Here is a 20,695-nt window from a genome sequence, read left to right as displayed (position 1 = left end):
TTCCTTCCTGCATGGGCCTCTCCACAGTGCTGCTACTTAACATGGCAGTTGGCCTCCCCCAGAGCAAATGATTTAAGAAAGACAAAGAGACCAACCAAGATGGAAGCAACAGTCTCTTCTATAACCTAATATCAGAGGTGATATATTATCATTTTTGCTGAATCTTGTTATCTCGATGACCAACATAGATCAGCCCTGGTACAGGGTGTGAAAACTAGGAGACAGAGATCACTAGGGGCCCTCTTGAAGGCTGGCTACTCCACTACCTATCTAAGATTGTTGAGAATTAAATGTAATAGGTTTAAAACATTTCCCTGGCACATTGTAAATGGTCAAAAAGATTGTTAGCCAATATAACTCACAGAAACAAAATGAAACAACCCAAGATTTTCTGGTAGAGAATTTAAATATTTTACCCATCTGTTGTATAGTGTTGGGAAAACACTGTCCAATATAGGCACTTTTTAAAGTTTGTAGGATTTTATGTTCTAAAACTATACTAACATAGGCATATGACTGTTGGTACTTGAAATGTGTCCAGTCCAAATTAAAATGTGTTTTAAATGTAAAACTTACACTGAATTTTCAAGACTTAAGTACCAAAAAATATATTAAATATCTAATTAATAATTTTATACTGATTGCATGTTGAAATGATAATGTTTGGATCTGTTAACTAAAATATATTATGAAAATTAATTTCACCTTTTTTGCTTTCTTAATGTCACTACTAGCCAATTTTAAGTGATGTGACTCACACTGTATTTCTATCGGACAGCATTGAAAAATCAGCAGAAGATAAAGCTATCTTATTTCATATTTAAACTCCCTATGATGTCATTGGGTAATCTGCTTTGGATTTTCTAAATAATTTCTTCAAGTGTTTTGTGTGTTTGTTTCAGAGAAAATGTCCATTTGCCTCCCTGGAGTTGGGGAGACCTGGGCAGGAAGTCCCTTTCTATGTCAATGGCTCTGGCTTCTTAAAGAGCAACAATTACAACTTTAACTATATAATATGGACTTTGTGAATCCACATTCTGCTGAAAATAGCAGAGAAAAACATTCCAGAGCCCTATGTCCAGGGTGTAATGAGTTCTATGGAGAAGAAAGTTCACAGTAATTAAAATGAAACAATCTCCAAATCACTAAAACCTTTCGGAAACCACACTCTCAAAGTCCTTGGGAAAACCTGAAAATAAGACAACAGGTTGAGGCCCAGGTGAAACCAAAGTGAATTTTGAGCCCTGAACCTTATCAAGACAGGTAAACTGCAACTTATGCTTTGAGTTTTGAATTAAAAAACATTTAATTATTAAAATACCTCCATATTATTTCTTTTGACATTCCTAGCTGAAAATAAGTCAGTTGTGAGGTTGTTAGGAGGTTGTCATTTATGATCAGCAAAGATAAATTTTGTGTGTGTGTGTGTCTGTGTGTGTGTGGTACGCGGCCTCTCTCTGTTGTGGCCTCTCCCGTTGCGGAGCACCGGCTCCGGACACGCAGGCTCAGCGGCCATGGCTCACAGGCCCAGCCGCTCCGCGGCATGTGGGATCTTCCCGGACCGGGGCACGAACCCACGTCCCCTGCATTGGCAGGCGGATTCTCAACCACTGCGCCACCAGGGAAGCCCGATAAATATTATTAACTGCCATTCTTGGTTGCCCAGAGGATACTGGCTTATAATCAAGGGTTACACCTAAGTGACCTTGTTTTCTCCTTTGAAATAACAGGGTTGAAATTGACATGACTTAGTATATAATATATTTCTGGATGGTAGCTAGAACAGAAAATTTTTATCTGGGGCAAGAGATTTTTTTTTTTTTTTTTGGATGGAAGAACACATAGCTATTTTATAAAAACAAGTATTTGATTTATTTTTGTGTGTCTCTTAAAAATATAACACAGATTAATAGGTTTAATAATAATAATACAAACCTCTACTAATTGATAGTCTTCTAAGTAAGATTATCACAAGGTTGCCCTGGTGAGCAGTGACTTCCCCTCATGAAGGAAATCATACAGGGCCAAAGGTACTATAGGAAGAGGCACTTAAGGCTGATTGTAAGTATCCTTCTAACACTGAGGTTAAATGATTGGCTTGGTGTCCCATATTTCTCATCAGTGAAAACAAGGAAAATGCCAATAACAATAGAAAAGTTGTTGCTACATTGCAAAATGGCATTTCATTAGTAATGGGCAAAGGTATTTCTTTAAGCAAGTCAAATGAATTGTTCCCTAAAAGCCTCAGTTAAAAATTAAAATTAGTTTACATTTTACCCTCATTATATTTTTCAAGCTTTAAGCAAGTATCAACTAGGCCCAAATTCACCAATTGCAGGGCAAAGGCAAAATTAAGAAATGTAAGGATAGTAAGTAGTTGGCAATCACTAGGTTAGATTTTTTTTTTAAGTTTTTTTTTATGTGGACCACTTTTTAAAGTCTACTGAATTTGTTACAATATTGCTTCTGTTTTATGTTTTTGGTTTTTTGGCCATGAGGCATGTGGGATCTTAGCTCTCTGTCCAGGGATTGAACCCGCACCCCATGCCTTGCAAGGCGAAGTCAACCACTGGACCGCCAGGGAAGTCCAACAGGTTAGATTCTGATGGTGAAGAAAATCCACTTGGTCTGATTATTATTTATCTGAGGATTTAAACAGTAGCCATAATTGTATTCTTTGAACACCAAGTTCCTGCCCCTCCCCCCACTCCCACCCTGTAGTTAATTAGCTGGGCAGGTCTTATAACAAATGCCCACTCAGAAACACTGGGTGGTAGAAATGCTGCTGATAATTAAACACCACAATAGCACGGAGCCTATTTCAGGAGCCGCCAAGTGGTCTTGCCCCAGCCGGACAGCTCACCACGCACTCACAGACCCTCTATTGTGCTGGCTATGGCTGCACAGAGGGATAGCTGCTTGACTGGAGAAGGAATCAACTGCAGTAAGAGTGAAAAGACCAAACCTTGCAAACAGATACAGGAGTTCTGGACTCAAAATATCCAGAGGGTAGAAGTGAAAAGAGAATGGACCCAAGAAAAAGGGAAGTGGATGGGCGGGAAAATTAATCACAAAATTGACATTAACCTTTCTAGTTTCTATATCCAAACAGCCAACCAAAATGAGTTCACCAATCGTGTGCCAAATAGATAGCAATTAGAAAACTGCAATACGTAAAGAACAGGTTAATTTGCGTTCCATTTAGGTTTAGAGGAAGTTCACTAAGTTTAAGGTTTTTAAGGAAACCTTGGATCATCATCCCACCTCCCTGGGTATCAGTTTCTTTACCTTTAAAAATAAGTGGGTTGAAAAGGTTCTCATTCTGGGGTGCAAAAAATAGGAATGGGGCTCCCCAAACAATTCCCCAGGTGTCAAAAACTTAACCAACACATCATTACTCAAGATAAAACTACAAATTCTAATATGATTATCATATTTACTTGATTTTCCTTAAAACATTAACCCAGTTTGTTAGGTCTGATTATCTAATACTGAAGAGATGCTTCTATTGGCAGTTATACAGGTCATTATTCATAGGGAGAAAAACGATTACTTTAAGTCAGCTGATTTGGCAGTCAATAAAGAAAATCCTTCAAAAGAGAGTGTTTTATTAAACTATCAGAAAATCCATAGGATAAAAATAATAAAAGGTTGGCTTGGTGAAATGGTTTGAAACCATTGGCTCAGTTAGTGCCTCTCCAACTCGTGCATGGAATTACTTCCAACAGAAGCAAGTGAGTAGGTATACTCCCAGGGGCATCTGGGAACTTAGCCTGGGGAAAAAAAGAGAGAGAGAGAGAGAGAGGGATCTATAAACTTTCTTTTATTATCTTCATTTTTTAGGAAAATGTTCCATTCTTCTCCATAATAGAAGTATTTGTTTTAACTTCTAAATAATTTGCTTTCATCAACATCTGCACTGAAAATTTGATGCTCCAGAAAGACACGCATATTTATTCTGAGGCTTCAGAGATGCCCACTGCACCCCATCAACACCACCACCATGCTATGCTGCATGTTAGGTATCTCGCTTTGAGAAGCACAGGTATCTAAATGATCTTGGAAAACTTACTTGGCTATAAAATCCTGTGTTATCTTCCTTGTTATTCTATGAAGAGGTGAATGCTTTATCTTAAAGATACAGAATCCCTTTACCACTACAACTCAAATAGCATCAGGTCTACAGTCTAGAAGTAAAGGCAAAGTCTAGAAACAAAATGTTTTGTGCTAGGAAAAACAGGAAAAATTTCCAGGGGGAGCCAAGCATAGCTCAAGAGAAGCTGTCCATCTGAAATGCCACCTGGAATTCACACCAGTAATAACTGTTGTGGATATAAAAATTAATAGGGGGGATTTCATAGTATTAGAAAAATTTATTTTTATAAATCATGTGTCTATCACCCAAGTGTTGACGCATGCATACAATTCAAACATCAGGCTTTCAATAAAAAGCTCACTGAATGACTTAGCAAAGACAATTCCCCCATTTTCTCCATAATTTTTAGTGGAAGGAGGGGGGGAGAGTGTAGAGGGTGCAGTTACTGGGTCAATTAATCAACCTGAAAACTGTGACACAAACTCTGACGCCTAACCTATGTCTAAAAATACACAAATGTATACGAATTTGTTTTAAACTGTCAATGCCTATATTTAGGACCTTCCCAGCAAGGCTATAATGAGACTGTGTTTGAGGGCTTCAGTCACAGCAGACTCCAGCATTAATCTGAAGTTAGTTAAATTAACAGCATTTAGTACTGACTTGTCAATCTCACTGCTCCAGGAAATTGCACCTTGAGGCTGCTAATATTGCCAATTTTTCCACAGGAGTATGTGCCCATGTGTGTGTATGTGTATTTTTTTTCTCCAGAACCTCTGTGTTCATACACCATCATTGCTTCCCTACATCCACAGCACTTATATTATCATTTATTCTGGCCTCCTTTAGCCTTCCCAAGGGATTCTGCATAGTGTAGCTGCTCTCAGTGAAAGAGTTTTTTAGCTTTATATTTGTTTGTTTATTTTTCTGTCATATGGCTCATGACTGAGGCTTTAAAAAAAAAGGGTGACAGGATTTAGAGTACATGATTGACTGCTATAGCAACATTCATTAACCATGACAAATCTGCAGCAAAACACAGTCCTGAGTGTTCTAAACAGCGACTTTAAAAAGAAAGAAGAAAGAAAGAGAAAGAAAAAGACTCAACTACCTTTTCATTGACCTCATCTATAAATAAATTTAGACTGATGGTGAGCAAGGGCAATAATAAATTAGTATTCGTTTCCTATAATTAATGCAAACATGCCTACATAACCACTTAATTTCCATTTCAAAATATACCTAACAAATTTTCACTTGCATTATCTTCATAATATTTTCTCTCTGGATTAGAAGAATGAAATGGTTGGATTTCTTTCCCACCCACCAGGGGGAAATATTGTTTTGGTCATACCGAATGTCAACCACATGTTGGTGACAGATCCGCAGAACTTGACTCTGATCTGTTTCATTATTTGTATGATCCTCTACCACATGCCCATGCTAAGGCTGTCTTCCTTCTCTGTCACCAACCAGGAGGGGCTCCACTGAAGTGACCAAGTGACCACCTAGGCAGGCCCTCACATGCATGAGTGCCGGGAGTAAACAGCAAGAAGCAGACTCCCAACCTGACATAAGGATTTGAAATGTTCTATCATTGACATGAACGTTCACTCACACAAGGGAAGGCTGGGTAAACAATATGTGAATCAAATAAAGATGATCACACACTGAATAAAACAGAAATAGCAAGGCTGACAACCTCTCTCTGCAAGAGGAGCTAGTATAACTTGCTCTCTTGGGCATGGGCATCTCCAGAAACCATTGCTCCAATCAGACCCCAATCAAAGATCAAACTGATCAAAGGTCAATGTCTGATCACACCCAAGTCACCCAACCCTCAGGGCTCACTAGCTCTACTGCGGCAGCAATAGTGGAACACTTTGTTAGCAATAAGTAAATTGATTAACAAGAACAAAATTACCACTAAGACGCACATACAAAAATCTCTATGAGCTGGGAAGAATATATGAACAGAAGATTTGAATCAGGTTGTCCAAAAACAAACAAACAAAAAACACCCCAAACAAACATATTCTTCAGCAGAATGCAACTTGCCTCATGGACGACTTTTCTTAAGGCCTTCCTAGTCCTACAAAGCTTTTACCCCTTAGTGTTTGTCCCTCTGAAGATCACGGAAACAAACGTGTGCAGTGTGAAACAGAAGTGGGCCTCATACTAGTGGAATTCTAATTAACTCTGCTAGGCAGCTATTTGGGCCAGAGGGGAATGGGAATATCTTAAGCTGATAGGTGTACTATCAGCTAGTTGTGTCACCAATTAGACCTTATCATAGTAAGATAGTTAATAATGAACATAGATTCCACTTTCCCCAGGCACTTTTAAAAACCCATAGTAGACTCTCAGATATCCTGCCAACGAAGTAGCATTTCCCCAGAAAGAAAAGGGAGTCACCCCATTTTTTTCCCTTCAGTTGTCAGCCTGGAAAGCCGAGCAATACACCTCAACACACTGGTGCAGGAAGCCCAGGAGAGGGTGAGTGAACTGTCTGCTCAGGTGGAGAATGAAAGATTCAGCCTGGACAACACAGAGAAAGAGAAACAACTGAAAGCTTGGGAGTGGAGGTACCGACTCTACAGACGCATGGAAACAGGCTTTGAACATGCCAGTGAGTATTAGCAGAGCACTTGTACATTTAACTAGACTGAACCCTGGTTTGAGACAGCCAGGCCTTCTTTTACTGATTTTTTGCAGCTCTACAGGGTCATGGATGGCTGTTGTCAGCCTATGTGGAGCAAGGGCTCTGGGAGGCTGTAAAAGGATCTTTTGTCTTGCTTGATTTTCGGGCTCCTGATAGGTTCTCTGACAACAGCCATGAGGCTTTCGTGCTGCTGGCTTCCCTCCACCATGTCACACTCATCTAGCACTTTCCACCCGCTATACCCTAATGCCTAATGACTTGGATGGTCTGATGCCCTAAGTGCCTATATTTGGGGATGTGGAGGTAGAAAACCATTTGTTTGCCTATTTGCCCAGTTTCTGCTTCAAGCTCCAGTTTAAATTGTTTTCAGCTCTCTACTATATACAGCTTATATAAACTGACCTTCAGTTAATACAGGCAACAGAGAAGGACAATCAACCCACGAATTACGCTTTTGTCTGCACTTCCATTCCCTTTACCAGTTCTTTTTGTTAGTTTAAGAAACGCCTTGTTTCTGGATAATACTCATTAGCACTGGAAGGTACTGCTTACTGCCGCCCTTGATATAAAAATTCATATAAAATCCGAACACTTGTGAAACATTAAACTCTTATTCCAACAGGTGATCTTATTTAAACAACAAAAACTAAAAATTAGGCTTGAAAATTTAAACATAAGGGAAAGATAGGTTCATTAGGTTGGGAATTATCCGCCTCTGCTTTGTGATATACATAAACACCAAAAGCAGGGAAATTCTTGTTTTCTGTAGTATTGTAATACTAAATACCAAATCTAGGCCTAATCCTTTCTCTTGAAGCAAACAGCTTAAGTAACATTAATGAAAGGTTACTTTTAATATTAACCATCTCTTTAGCAATGCTGATACACGTTTCTTAAAAAAAGATATTCAGCAACTGTTTCAATAAATGTATTTATTATGGTACCTCATTCAGGACAGATTAATACTAGGATCAGTCACATTTTTAGGCTTGATGCCATTTGTAAAAATTTTTCTAAATTACAAAACATCTTCCGGGTGTTAAAAAGTACCTAGAGTGATCAGAAGTCCTTTAAAACCTGAGGTTAGTGGACATGACATTTGCCCATGAAATCTTTCTTAGAAAAATAGTACCTGATGTAATTGGAAGCAGCCTGAGAGCAAGGCAAGTTAGCATTCCATACTGGCAAGAGCCCAGAATTGGGCATCTGAAGCCACGGGCTTCCATCCTAGCTATGTCTTCACTGTGTCCTTGAACCAGTAATTTGGCCTCTTTGGGCTGCAGTTTCCTCATCCTTAAAAGTGGGGATGCTGTTACTCGTTCTTTCTACCCAACAGGCTTGCAAAAAGGCTCCAACGAAATGATTTACATGAAAGTACTTTATGAAATGTAACAGTCTCTATCTACGATGTCGGTTCCTGCTAACACTTTCTGGCCTCCTCTCCACTGGTCCAGCCCAATCTCCTATTGTGTTTCTAAGATAATTTGAGAAGGCTTAACTGGTATTATTTACCCCTTCAGAAGATGTTCTAATGCTCAAATAAGACCACAATGGCAAGGAATAAAGGCCATTGAGACTTCTAATGAAGATGTTCAAAAGCAAAATCTATTAGGCTCTACAAACAAATGTTTCCATAGTGTGTGCTTCGGGGTACCCTTTGAAGAGGCAGGAACATTGTTTGAAAAGGATTTGCTATATTAAGACCCTTGTGCTTCTCCTTCTGTCCCAGGAGCCCCTGAGGTGCCAACCAATGCTTGTCTCATGGTAACCAGCAGCACATCACTCACTGTCAGCTTCCACGAGCCTCTTAGTGTCAACGCAGCTGTAGTAACCAGATATAAAGGTACTGGATTCCAAATATTTTTGTTACTGCTCCTTCTTAAAAAACAATCCATTGTTTGGGGATCAGTTGTGCATTTTGTATGTTTGTTTTTCCTGCTGATGGTATTTTTTCATCCTATTTACTTTTTTTTTTTTTTTTTTTGCGGTACGCGGGCCTCTCGCTGTTGTGGCCTCTCCCGTTGTGGAGCACAGGCTCCGGACGCGCAGGCTCAGCGGCCATGGCTCACGGGCCCAGCCGCTCCGCGGCATGTGGGATCTTCCCGGACCGGGGCACGAACCCGTGTCCCCTGCATCGGCGCCACCAGAGAAGCCCTATTTACTTTTTGGAGTTGAAATATTTCCATAGGCAGTCAAACAGTTGTGCATTTTGTATGTTTGTTTTTCCTGCTGATGGTATTTTTTCATCCTATTTACTTTTTTTTTTTTTTTTTTTGCGGTACGCGGGCCTCTCGCTGTTGTGGCCTCTCCCGTTGTGGAGCACAGGCTCCGGACGCGCAGGCTCAGCGGCCACGGCTCACGGGCCCAGCCGCTCCGCGGCATGTGGGATCTTCCCAGACCGGGGCACGAACCCGTGTCCCCTGCATCGGCGCCACCAGGGAAGCCCTATTTACTGTTTGGAGTTGAAATATTTCCATAGGCAGTCAAACACAGAGCAATGAAGTGACTAAGTCACAGACCCAATTAATATTAGTATTAATATTTCACTCTTGTTTGCAGAGGGCCTGCTCTGTGCGTAGCATACGGTTCAGGACAGGACTGAGTAGGACACACTGAAGAATCAGCCTTGATTTACAAGCCTTAGAGGCTAAGATATGGAACATACTAAATAGGGGGCATATAAATTAATAGCTATACTAGCAGGTAACTAGGGTTGAGAACTAAAACAACAACAACATTGGAGGTCAGAAAAGAAAGAGGGATGGTTACATGACAGAATCAGAAAGGCCCCAGGGTAGCAGTGGCAATCGGGCCTGGTTTTCAAGGACAGCTGGGATGTGAAGCAGAAGATATTGGGAGGAAAGTGAACGCCAAGTGGAGAGAACAGCGAGCACAGGTATAAAAGCAAAAACATGCCAGAACAAGTAGAAGGGAGTAAGGGAGCTTGCAGTGGCTCCAGGGGAGGGTTCGTGAGAAGAAGCAGTGAAATGTAATTAGAAAGTGAAACTAGGGTTATAGGAGGAAGGGGTAGTATGAGGCTTGAAATCAAGATTAAGGAATTTAGACTTTATGTAATGAACTCTGCAGACCACTGAATAAGATAGGGACAAGATCAGAAGTAGAGTTTTCAAAGATTTAAGTGCAAACACTGTGTATGATGTATTGGAAGAGATATGGATTTAGAATAAGGAAATGAATTAGGAAGCTATTCAGGAGACAGGTCACAACAGCCTGACCTGACTGCTATAGCAGCACTGGGAAAGGAGAGAGCCCACAGGAGAAAGATTTTATGGAGATGCTATGATGATAACAGCCAAAGCTTACATAGTGCCTATGCACCAGGCACTGTTTAAAGCCTATATATGTATTAACTCTATTTATTCTTCACAGCAACCCTATAAGGTAGGTACTGTAGGGTTCCCACTTTGCAGATGAGAAAACTGAAGCAATTAAATTAAGGACTTGCCTAAAGACTTGCAGCAAAGCCAGAAGTATCACATTATGTTGACTCTACATATGGAAATACCCTGAACGGTCCTAAAACCTGACAAGACTCTACACACATATTCCGAGATGCCAGGCCATATTCCAAGAATTTCTGTGCTCAGGTCACTACGACTCCCTTGGGCCACAAAAATGTCCAAGTAGTATATGTGCTTCCTTTCTCCTTCTAGGGCCTGTCCCCAGGAGACACTCCTATGTCTACCCACACCCTGTAGCTTTCTGAGTTACTTGGAATTTTCCAGATAACTCCACTCTGTTTGTAGTATCTTAGGTAAAACAGCATTGAATTGGTTATCACCTTGGGTTTTCTGTATTAAGCTAAGAGAAGGCAGCCTGAGGCTACTAGCAACAGCAAATAAATGAAGCCACCAAGAATGGCTGCCCACAACCATCCTTCAATACAATTCTGATACTTTCTCTTGGTTGCCAAGACTTTCTGAAATTCAGAGCAAGTGTTTGCAGGCAAAAGTAGACATGGGCATTTTCCTTTCTTTCTACCTCTCTCCAGGGCTTTGATAAAGGGTTTCATCAATGCTGCCCAACTTGACATTTTCTTACGTTTGATTAGTGAGCTATCAGGAGCTAATTTATCCAGACCATCAGGTATATAATACCTGACCATAATGCCAGCAAATTCTATCAACATTCACAAATTAACACGTATCATCTCAGGAGACTTGCATTTGGGGGAGGTTGACATGAAAGGTCACAAATGGGTTTTGTCAGTGACTGGAGGGGCTTAATTAAGCATTATACACAGAATTGTCTGTTGCATTATGGAGTAGGTTTCCCTCTGTTAATTTATAAGGTTATAAATTGAGTCCTTAACCTGACTGCTCTCAAGGGTTATTTAAATTTAAAACAGCTGCCAGACTACTGTACCTAGAGACAGCAGGACAGTTTTTAATTCAGGGTTGAAGTAATTATTTAATTATGAAAATATTAGCAAAATTACCCTGAGACAAGGCTATTTTGTTTGCATTAAAAGAGAAGAAACAATTAAGAAATCCACAGAATGAAATGGCAATTATCTAATTGGTTACAGGGAAGGTTTAACCCTGCAGGATTTAGGGTTTGGCAAAAACATCTCATACTGTCCTCCAGAACCTCTGGGTTCAGCAAAACCTCAAGCCTATTTTGACACCTGGATGTTTTCCCCCTTCGTGCTTAAGCCAGTTTTTGAAAGAACATCTGAATCCTTCTGTTTCTCTTATTTACACTCAGCTCATCAACATGTCGGGTTTTGTTTTGGTTTGGTTTGGGTTTTCTTTTTTCACAAAAATGTCTGTTGCTATCCAGAAATATTTTAAAGAGCATCTCTTTATACACCTTCTTCAGGCCCCGAGGGCAAGGCACCAGGCCAACTGCCATCACAATTTGGAGATTAAAGGTGTAAATTTCAGCTTAAAACCCAGAAAACGGTTTTGAGTGAGACCCCCTGGACTTTTCTGCCCGTATCTTCCCTGAAAACAGAAAAATGAAGCTACGAGAGCTACAGTCTGTTTCTAGGTGTTTCCTCCTTGGACTCAAAAGAGTGCTGGCATCTTTTGGTCCCATCTCACCAGGTTTCTTGGCTTATAGAGCAAAACTCGACTTATTTCAGATATGTTGATGCTTTGGACAGTTGCCAGAACTTCATTCCACATTTTCTCCTCACTGCCTTGGGTGACCTACCTGGAGCTCTCATTTGCAGAGGATATGTCATTTCCCAGTAGTCCCAAAGCAGGAAACATTTTCAAAAGTGATTTTACTGCTCTTTGCAGGGTTAGGGGTGGATAGGAAGGTATCCTTTAACAGGTGCAGTGCAGCACCTATTTTCCATCTACAGGATGAATTATTTTCTAGCTTTTTTTCAAAAGCAGGCCTTGAAGTGGTCACGCTTTGGAGTCTGCCAATGACGCGATGCTGCTGTAGTTGTTCCAGTGCATGTGGGCAGTACCCTGGTCTGGATGATGCCCTTCCCCACCTCTCTTCTCAGCTTGTTCCCTCACAGATTATAAACTGCCACCCTAATTCCTCCCTACAAAGGCTTTAATAGCAAATTATTAAAGCCTTTGTAGGGAAAAGTGGTGGGGAGGGATAAATTAGGAGTTTGGGATTAACATATACACACTACTATTTATAAAACAGATCATCAAACAAGGACCTACTGCATAGCAGAGGGAACTCTACTCAATATTCTGTAATAACCTAAATGGGAAAAGAATCTGAAAAAGAATAGATATAGGTATATGTATAACTGAATCAGTTTGCTGTACACCTGAAACCAATGCAACACTGTAAATCAACTATACTCCAATGAAAAATAAAAATTTCAAAAAAAAGTCGAGATTTACCCTTCCCCCAAGGTCACATCTCTATCACCAAGTTAATCTCTGTTATGAGTTTAATGTATACCCTTACAAATCCTTTCTTGATGAACGTACACATATATGTATATACACACAGATGTATAGTTTTGTTTGTGTGCTCTAATATAAATATCATACTATTTGTCTAGTTACACAGATAGATTTTTTTTCAGTTCAACAATATACATATGTCAGTGTGTTTGGATCGTCATTCTTTTAAATAGCTGTATAGTTTTGCTATTCCATAGACAGAGATGCCATAATGTATTTAATCATTCTCCCACTGATGAACATAGGTGGTTTCAATTATTTTTCTATTATATAATATTGCAATCCTAGTATGTGTCTCTTACCTGTGAGAATATTTTATTTCTGGGATTGTAAACAGGAAGTGGAAATGTTTATGTATTCACATACTCTGTTTCACTGATCTGCCTATACTTATGCTAATGCCATATCATAACTTCATAGTATATTTTAACATCTGGTATAGCAAGTCCCTCCTTGTGGTAATATGTTCCCTTCAAAATGAATTTTAGAATTGGCTTGTCAAGTTTAATTTTTTAAATCTTATTGAGATACCATCATATTTCTAAATTAATTTGGGAAGACTTCCCATCCATGACATGTCTTCCTAATAAAGTTGAATTTTACATATTCAGGAAAGTTTAATAACTTTATTTATTTATTGGTCTTCTTTCCTGTAAAGTTTCATGCTGGATATATTTTACAGTTTTTGTGGCTATTATAAATGAACTCTCTTTTCAAGATATTCTCTAATGGGCTATTGTGTATTGTGGGACAGTAGAAGAGCTATTGTAATTTTAAAACAATCTTTAGTTGACTGCTTTCTTGAACTCTCTTAGTAACAGCCTTTTTTTTCCCAGTAGATTGTCCTGCACCTCATGAATATTTTTTGTCATTTCATCTTCAAGAAAGGATCATTTTGTCCCTTCCTTTCTAATACTTTGCATTCTTTTTCAGATCTCACTTCATTAACCAGAATCAATGTGAATTCTAGTTCCCATTATATTGTGTATAGTAACTGGGATAGTAGGTGTTCTTCTCTCTTACCTGCTTTTGTCAACATGCATCTAATATTTTACTATTAAGTATCATGTCTACTGTAATCTTCTGGTAGATATCTTTTACCAAATTACAGAAGTTTCATTTGGATTATGATTATTGGTATAGTGTTGAACACAATTTTTAAATCTCCCCTGTGGTTAGAGACCCTTTAGAACCTCAAAAGTCATGTATTTGTGCCCTTTTTTTAGAATTGTTGATCATTTGTCTATTTTATTGGTTTGTTAGAAGAATGAACTTTTTTGATTCATAAAATTTGTTTCTTGCTTATTTTCTATTTTATTAATTTTTCGCTTTAGCTTTGCCAATTCCTATTGCTTTCCGTAGGTTTACTTTATTACATCTTTCCTAGTTTTTCTTTTTTTTTGAAAAATTAATTTACTTCTTTATTTTTGTTTCTAATTCATGGATTTTAAGGCTATAATTTTTCCCTGATTACTGTTTTGTCCATACCCAAAAAGTTTAAAATGCATTGCTATAATGATCACTTATTCATAAATAATTTATAATTTGTTTCATTTCTACTTTAACCAAAGTTTTTAGATGAGTTATCTTAAATTTCTAACTGGCCATATTTTTTGCCATAGTTTTATTGTTAATTTCTAATTGTATTATAGTACAATAAGAAAATTTTAAAATGTGGACTGTACCCTGTTGAGATTTTTTTTTAATTCTTACCTGTGGCTAACCAATGAATTGTGGATATGTACCATACTTGGTGCTTGAAAAGAATGTGTAAACCCCATTGGGTATAAAGCGGGAATGTGTGTGTGCGTTATTTAAATCCCTGGTTTTTTCTAAAGTACTTGTCCCTTTAATCTTTGATCTCTGAGAAGCTGCTTTATTTGTCTTGCTTAATGCTGTTTGCCTCAGTTTCTGTTTGTAATTAACATTGCTTTCTATGCTTCCATTTGCCTCCTGTCTTTCCTATCTTTTTATTTTCATCCTTTCTATGACATTTGAAATACATCTGTCTCTTGTACAAAGTACAGAGTTAAATTTATTTACTCTGAGAGTCTCTTTCTATACACTTTTAATTTTTTTTGTCCAAAGTGATATATCCTTATAAGAATAGTATTAAAAAGCAAATTTGTACTGAAAGGCTTATTTATAATGAAAAAACAACCCTTATTTGCTCCATTATTACCATCCTTCTTCCCCTCAGAGCCAGCCGCTTTTTAACTCCTCTACTACTTCTCATAGTTACTTGTCTACTTTAATCAATAAGCTTCTATGGCTATTTTTTGATTTAGGAATTGCAGGTCTTATGTATGCAATTAGAACTATAACAGAAAAGAATTTAACTCTCTCACAATACCACACTCATCTACACTTTCTTATTCTCTCAATATAATTATATTTCTATTTTTAGTTAAGGCAACAATGCTTATACTATTATGAATGTAAGTTTTTGACATTGCAAACTCAAGTAGTACACTTTAATTATATTTCCTTTCCTATGTATTTTCCTCAAATCTCTAATTATATTTTTTTCTTTCTTACCCTACTTACCATTTTCTTATTCAAAATTCATTTCAAATGATCCTTTCAGGGTGGTACCTATTTTCCCAAGAGTAGTTTTTACTTTCCCTCTCAGAATAGTCTCTGCTCATGTTCCACTGTATAATAATAACTCATTAGGTTTCCATTAGGGAAAGGCTCATTAAAACCACAAAGAAATATTACTACATGCATATCACAGTAGCAAAAAATTTAGAATAGTGACAGCACCAAATGGCCAGAATGCAGAGATATCAGATCACCCATACATTGCTGGTGGGAATGTAAAATGATACAGGAACTCTGAAAAACAGTTTGGCAATTTCTTAAAAAACTAAACATGAAAATACCATACATCTTACCAATTGCACTACTGGGCATTTATTCTAGAAAAATGAAAATTCTGTGTTCATATAAAAACCTGTACACAAATGTTTACAGCAGCTTTATTTGTAATAGCCCCAATCTCATAACAATTCTGATGTCCTTCAACACGTGAATGGTTAAACAAACTGTGGTACCTTCATGCCATTGAATACTACTTAGCAATAAACGGAACAAAGTTATTGATATACTCAACATCCTGGATGAATCTCCAGAGAATTATGCTGCGTAAAAAAGCCAATCCTGGGGCTTCCCTGGTGGCACAGTGGTTGAGAGTCTGCCTGCCGATGCAGGTGACATGGGTTCGTGCCCCGGTCCGGGAGGATCCCACATGCCACGGAGTGGCTGGGCCCGTGAACCATGGCCACTGAGCCTGCACGTCTGGAGCCTGTGCTCCGCAATGAGAGAGACCGCAATGGTGAAAGGCCCGCATACTGCAAAAAAAATTTTTAAAAAAAGCTAATCCTCAAAAGCTACACAGTGTATTATTCCATTTATATAACACTCTTGAAATAACAAAATTATAAAAGTAAAGAACAGATTAGTGGTTGCTAGAAATTAAGGAGGAAATGAGGAGGAGGGAAATGGGTATGTATGGCTCACTTTTTTGTTTTCTAAATAACTGATATATTTTTACATACCTTGTTTATCTTTTAAGAGATTTGGAGAGAAAAAGGGTAGGCAGGCATGTGTCAGTTTGGCATCTTGATTCAATCTCCAAGTCAGTTCTCTTTCTTAGCCAGGCTGTATGCTCAGTAAACATGACCTAATACTAGCATTAGCCTAAGCCAACAACTTATGAAAGCATATCTGCTATTTCAAAAAATTATGTAAGCTAGGTAAGGACAAACATGAAACTGGGTTTTTATATCAGCTAGTGAGGGTTATTCCTGACACTGATGTCTTCTTCCTGTTATATATGGAAAAGCATAGATCAATAGAGTAACAAGGAGTTTTTGGAATGTTTTTCTCTAAAGTATGAGGAGTTCCTTGAAGGCAGAAATCTTGTCTTTTTCATTTTTCCCTTCACCTCCTACATTCCAGTGGCATTGGCTTTCTTTCTGATCTTAAACCATTTCCCCTGCTGCATGTTCTTTGCACATGATGATCCCTTTGCCAAATACAATAATAGTAGGAGACTTAAACACCCCACTCATATCAATGGACAGATCTTCCAGACAGAAAATCAATAAGGCAACAGATATCCTAAGTGATGTAACAGAACAGTTAGACTTATGATATTTTCAGAACATTACACCCCCACAAAACAGAATATACATTCTTTTCAAGTGCACATGGAACATTCTCTAGGATTGACCACGTACTAGGACACAAAACACCCCCTCAACAAATTTAAGATGGTAGAAATGATTTCAAGCATCTTTTCTGATCATAACAGCATGTAACTATAAATCAACCACAAACAGAGAAATGAGAAACAAAGATTACATGGAGACTAAACAACATGCTACTAAAAAACCAATAGGTCAGTGATGAAATGAAAGGCAAAATTAAAAATACCTTGAGACAAATGACAATGAAATCACAACCATACAAAAGCTATGGAATGAAGCAAAAGCAGTTCTTAGAGGAAAGTTCATAGCAATTCAGACCTTCCTCAACAAAACAAGAAAAATCTCAAACAGACAACCCAACCTACCACCTAAAAGAATTAGAAAAAGCAAAACTTAAAGTCAGCAGAAGGAAGGAAATAATAAAGATCAGAGAGGAATTAAATAAAATAGAGATTTAAAAAAATAGAAAAAAAATCAATAAAATTAAGAGCTGGTTCTTTGAAAGGGTAAACATAATCAACAAACCTCTGGCCAGGCTCATCAAGAAAAGAGAGAGAACCCAAATAAACAAAAAAAGAAATGAAAGAGGATAAATAACAACTGATACTGCAGAAATACAAAAAACCATAAGAGAATACTATGAACAATTATATGCCTACTAATTGAACAATCTAGAAGAAATGGACAAGTTTCTAGAAATATACAGTCCACCAAAACTGAATCAAGATGAAACAGATAATTTGAACAGACCAATCACTAGAAGTGAAATAGAGTCTGTTTAAAAAAAAAAAAAAAAAAAACTCCCGGCAAACAAGTCTAGGACCAGATGGCTTCACTGGGGAATTCTACCAAACATACAAAGAAAAACTTATACTGATCCTTCTCAAAGTCTTCCAAAAGATTGAAAAGGGGGGAACACCCCCAAAGTCATTCCATGAAGCCACTATCACCCTGATACCAAAACCAGAAAAAGGAAATACCAAAAAAGAAAATTACAGTCAATATCTTTGATGAATATAGATGCAAAACTTCTCAACAAAATATTAGCAAACTGAATCCAGCAACACAATTAAAGATCATACACCACAGTCAAGTTGGATTCATCCCAGGGTTACAAGGATGGTTCCAAATATGCAAATCAATCAATGTGATAAACCACACCAATAAAAGGAAAGAAAAAAACCACATGATCATCTCAATAGATGCAGAAAAAGCATTTGATAAAATTCAACATCCATTCATGATAATAACTCTTATCAAAGTGGGTAACGAGGGAACACATCTCAACATAATAAAAGTTATTCATGACAAACCCACAGCCAACAAAATACTCAATGGTGAAAGGTGAAAGCTTTCCCACAAAAATCTGGAACAAGACAAGGATGCCCACTCTCACCACTTTTATTCAACATAATATTGGAAGTTCTAGCCACAGCAATCAGACAAGAAAAAGAAATAAAGTTTTCCAAATTGGAAGAGAAGAGGTAAAACTGTCATTATATGAAGATGATATGATATTATATATAGAAAACTCTAAAGATTCCACACAAAAACTACTAGAACTGATAAACAAATTCAGCAAGGCAGCAGGATACAAGATTAACATACAGAACTCTGTTGCATTTCTTTACATTAACAATGAAATAACAGAAAGAGAAAGTAAAATCACATAAAAATCACATAAAATCACATTAAAAAATACTTAGAAATAAACCTCACCAAGGTGAAAGACTTATATGCTGAGAAATATAAAACACTGATAAAGCAATCTACAGATTTAATGCAATCCCTATCAAATTACCCATGACATTTTGCACAGAACTAGAACAAATAATCCTAAAATTTATATGGAACCATAAAAGATCCAGAATTGCCAAAGCAATTCTGAGGAAAAAGAACAAAGCTGGAGGCATAACCCTCCCAGACTTCAGATAATACTACAAAGCTATGGTATTCAAAACAGGATAGTACTGGCACAAAAACAGACATATGGATCAATGGAACTGAATAGACAGCCCAGAAATAAACCCACACACTTACAGTTAATTAATCTTTGACAAAGGAGGAAAAAATATACAATGGAGAAAACAGTCTCTTCAGCAAGTGGTGTTGGGAAAGCTGGACAGCCACAAGAAAATCAATGAAGTTAGAATACACCCACACACCATACACCTAAAAAAACTCAAAATGGCTTACAGACTTAAATATAAGACATGACACCATAAAACTCTGAGAAGAGAACACAGGCAGAACATTCTCTGACATAAATCGTACCAATGTTTTCTTAGGTCAGTCTCCCAAGGCAATAGAAATAAAAGCAAAAATAAACAAATGGGACCTAATCAAACTTATAAGCTTTTGCATGGCAAAGGAAACCCAAAACAAAATGAACGGACACCAAGAAGGGACACAGAAGCAGAGGAAAGCAAGGAGCCTCTAGAAGCTGGAGAAACCAAGGAATGAACTCTCTCCTCCAGCCTCCAGTAGGCTCATAAAGATTAACAGCATAGAAGAAGAGGCCAGAGGACATTGGTTCAAGATGGCGGAGCAGAAAGACGTGCGCTCACTCCCTCTTGCAAGAGCACCAGAATCACAACTAACTGAATAATCATCGACAGGAAGACACTGGAATTCACCAAAAAAGATACCCCATGTGCAAAGACAAAGGAGAAGCCGCAATGAGATGATAGGAGGGGCGCAATCACTGTAAAATCAAATCCCATAACCGCTGGGTGGGCTACTCACAAACTGGAAAACAATTATACCACAGAAGTGCACCCACTGCAGTGAAGGTTCTGAGCCCCACATCAGGCTTCCCAACCTGGGGGTCTGGCAACAGGAGGAGGAATTCCCAAAGAATCAGACTTTGAAGCCTAGCAAGATTTGACTACAGGACTTTGACAGGTCAGGGGGAAACAGAGACTCCACTCTTGGAGGGCACACACAAAGTAGTGCACGTACCAGGTACCAGGGGAAGGAGCAGTGACCCTGTAGGAGACGGAACCAGACCTACCTGCTAGTGTGGGAGGGTCTCCTGCAGAGGTGGTGGTGGCTGTGGCTCACTACAGGTATAAGGACACTGACAGCAGAAGTTCTGGGAAGTACTCCTTGCATGAGCCCTCCCAGAGTCCACCATTAGCCCCACCAAAGAGCCTGTAGGCTCCACTGCTGGGTTGCCTCAGGCCAAACAATCAACAGGGAAGGAACTCAGCCCCACCCATCAGCAGACAAGCAGATTAAAGTTTTACTCAGCTCTGCCCACCAGAGCAAAACCCAGCTCTACCCACCACCAGTCCCTCCCATCAGGAAGCTTGCACAAGCCTCTCAGATAAGCCTCATGCACCAGAGGGCAGAGAGCAGAAGCAACAAGTACTACAACCCTGCAGCCTGTGGAACGAAAACCAAATTCACAGAAAGACAGACAACATGAAAAGGCAGAGGACTATGTTCCAAATGATAGCAGGAATCAATAGCAGAATACTTGAGGCAGAAGAACAGATAAATGACCTGGAAGACAGAATGGTGGAATTTACTGCCGTGGAACAGAATAAAGAAAAAAGAATGAAAAGAAATGAAGACAGCCTAAGAGACCTCTGGGACAACATTAAATGCACCAACATTCGCATTATAGGGGTCCCAGAAGGAGAAGAGAGAGAGAAAGGACCTGAGAAAATATTTGAAAAGATTTTTGTCAAAAATTTCCTTCACATGGGAAAGAAATAGCCACCCAAGTCCAGGAAGCGCGGAGAGTCTCAGGAAGGATAAAGCCAAGGGGAAATACACCAAGACATTTAGTAATCAAACTGACAAAAATTAA

The 20,695-nt window shown here is 38.5% G+C and overlaps 1 protein-coding gene across 1 annotated transcript in view; it reads left to right on the top strand.

Moving 5' to 3' along the window:
- The window catches only part of ANKFN1 (ankyrin repeat and fibronectin type III domain containing 1), a 165,646-nt gene that overhangs the window by 26,854 nt on the left and 118,097 nt on the right, over positions 1-20,695 (top strand). Inside the window, exons 4-5 of the mRNA XM_028500020.2 lie at positions 6,531-6,725; positions 8,488-8,601. Of these exons, the coding sequence (XP_028355821.1) occupies positions 6,531-6,725; positions 8,488-8,601 (309 nt within the window). The remainder of the gene's footprint in view (positions 1-6,530; positions 6,726-8,487; positions 8,602-20,695) is intronic.

Source organism: Physeter macrocephalus, chromosome 14 (assembly GCF_002837175.3).
Source record: "Physeter macrocephalus isolate SW-GA chromosome 14, ASM283717v5, whole genome shotgun sequence".
Classification (NCBI taxonomy): Eukaryota; Metazoa; Chordata; class Mammalia; order Artiodactyla; family Physeteridae; genus Physeter; species Physeter macrocephalus.
Note: the sequence above shows the minus strand (reverse complement) of the source record. Positions and strands in the feature narration are given on the sequence as shown.